Source organism: Scardinius erythrophthalmus (assembly GCF_964197995.2).
Source record: "Scardinius erythrophthalmus genome assembly, chromosome: 20".
In the NCBI taxonomy this organism is placed as follows: domain Eukaryota; kingdom Metazoa; phylum Chordata; class Actinopteri; order Cypriniformes; family Leuciscidae; genus Scardinius; species Scardinius erythrophthalmus.
The window spans coordinates 95159-97500 of NC_138240.1; the positions used below are offsets into that span (position 1 = coordinate 95159).

At 49.1% G+C, this 2342-nt stretch overlaps 1 protein-coding gene across 2 annotated transcripts in view; it reads right to left on the bottom strand.

The window, feature by feature from the left end:
• Positions 1-238: 238 nt before the first annotated feature.
• The window catches only part of pym1 (PYM homolog 1, exon junction complex associated factor), a 2457-nt gene continuing 353 nt past the window's right edge, over positions 239-2342 (bottom strand). For both annotated transcript variants that reach the window (XM_081349864.1, XM_081349863.1), the window contains exons 2-3: positions 1091-1184; positions 239-985 (exon numbers count right to left, since the gene is read on the bottom strand). In XM_081349864.1, the coding sequence (XP_081205990.1) occupies positions 520-985; positions 1091-1184 (560 nt within the window). In that variant the 3' untranslated portion in view covers positions 239-519. The remainder of the gene's footprint in view (positions 986-1090; positions 1185-2342) is intronic.

Genomic DNA, 2342 nt, shown 5'->3' on the forward strand with positions numbered 1-2342 from the left:
TGAACTGTTGTATAAAATCTATATCACACTTGCGCTGATAATCTGTAAAAACAGCAGGCTTGCTCGTGTGATTTCATATAGAAATTAATTGCTCTTATTTATATCATATAGAAACAAAAGACAAAAACACATTTGTTGAACCCTATATGTTGAAGGTTTGTTCTTTCCGCAGTGGCAGCGTGTTTACGTCAGCTTCACAATCCCGATATTAGCGCAGACAGGGACAAGGAACAGGAGATTTGTTATGCTATGTTTAATATAACACAATTCTACACATTTTTATTTCATGCAGTTATGAACTACGGTGGTAAAAAAATTGACATCATGATGAGATTCAGTCCATCAGTCAGTGAGGCTCATTGGTAACTAGGGTTAGCTCCCGCGGCTCCGGATGAAAGCATTAGCGCTCCTGCAGGATCTGCGTAAAGAGTCCGGAGAGTCTCCATGATGTATAAAACACAAGAAAGAAGCGATTACAGCTCTGACTGACACACACACACACACAGATGATTGACAGCCTCATAGCCCCGCCCCCAGCAGCTGTAGCTCCGCCCGTAAGGCCTGGCTCCGCCCCAGTTTGTCGAGCTGCTCGCGGGTCGGACTCCTCAGCTCCCCGGACTGGATCTTGAGCTGGAGCTCCTCCACCTGACGCAGCTTCTTGCGCAGGCTCTTGATCTTCTTGGCTCTCTCCGTGGGGTCCGAGGCTTCGGGTTCTGGTTCTGGTTCGGGATTCACCCTCTCCTCCTCCTCCTCTGTGATCTTCATCGCGTGCATCTCCTCGCTCACGGCCCGCTCCTCCTCCTCCTCCTCCTCCTCTTCCTCGGGCCGGGTCTGGATCTGCTGCTTGCGCTTCTCCTTGCGCTTCATGTTGCGTTTGGCGGTTCTGGAGAGTCCATCGCTGTGTTTCTCGAGCGCCGGCTCCGGGTTCATGCCGGGCGGAAGGTCCGGTTTACTCTTGAAGAACTTCACATACTTGTTCTCGTATCTGAGGAAACAGAGAGACTCGTGAGCGACTGGCGGTTTGCTGACATCAGCGCTCGCATCACTACTGTGTGTGTTCGACGCAAGGGATTGTGGGTCAAGCGCTTACACCGGCACCTCCTCCTGCGGGACGTAGCCGTCCTTCACTCGCCGCGGTTTCCTCCAGGAGCCGTCAGGACGCTGCGTAGCGGCAATATACTTACCTGAAACACACACACACACACACACACACACACACACAGACACACACACACACACACAGACAGACAGAATCACACACACACACACACACACACACACACACACACACACACACACACACACAGACACACACACACACACACACACACACACACACACACACACACACACACACACACACACAGACAGACAGAATCACACACACACACACACACACACACACACACACACACACACAGACAGACACACACACAGACAGAATCACACACACACACACACACACACACACACACACACACACACACACACACAGACAGACAGAATCACACACACACACACACACACACACACACACACACACACACAGACAGACAGAATCTCTCACACACACACACACACACACACACAGACAGACAGACAGACAGACAAACACACACACACACACACACACACACACACACAGAGACAATCACACACACACACACACACACACACACACAGACAGACAGACAGACAGACAGACAGACAGACAGACAGACAGACAAGCGCACACACAATCACGCACACACAATCACACACACACACACACACACACACACAGAGAGACAATAACACACAAACACACAAACACACACACACACACACACACACACACACACAGACAGACAGACAGACAGACAGACAGACAGACAGACAGACAGACAGACAGACACACACACACACACACACACACACACACAAACACAGAGACAGACAGACAAACAGACAAGCGCACACACAATCACACACACACACACACACACACACACACACACACACACAAAGAGACAATAACACACACACACACACACACACACACACACACACACACACACACACACACAGACAATCACACACACAGACACAGACAATCAGAAACACACAGTCACACACACACACACACACACACACACACACACACACACACACACAGACAAACAATCAGAAACACACAGTCAGACACAGACACACACACACACACACACACACACACACACACACACACACACAGAAACACACACGCCGAGACTCAGTGTTTTAAAGCTCTTTGATTTCTCTGAATATAAAGGCATTATGACACACTGAAAACTTTCTGTTTAGTGCTTACTGAAATTTCCTTA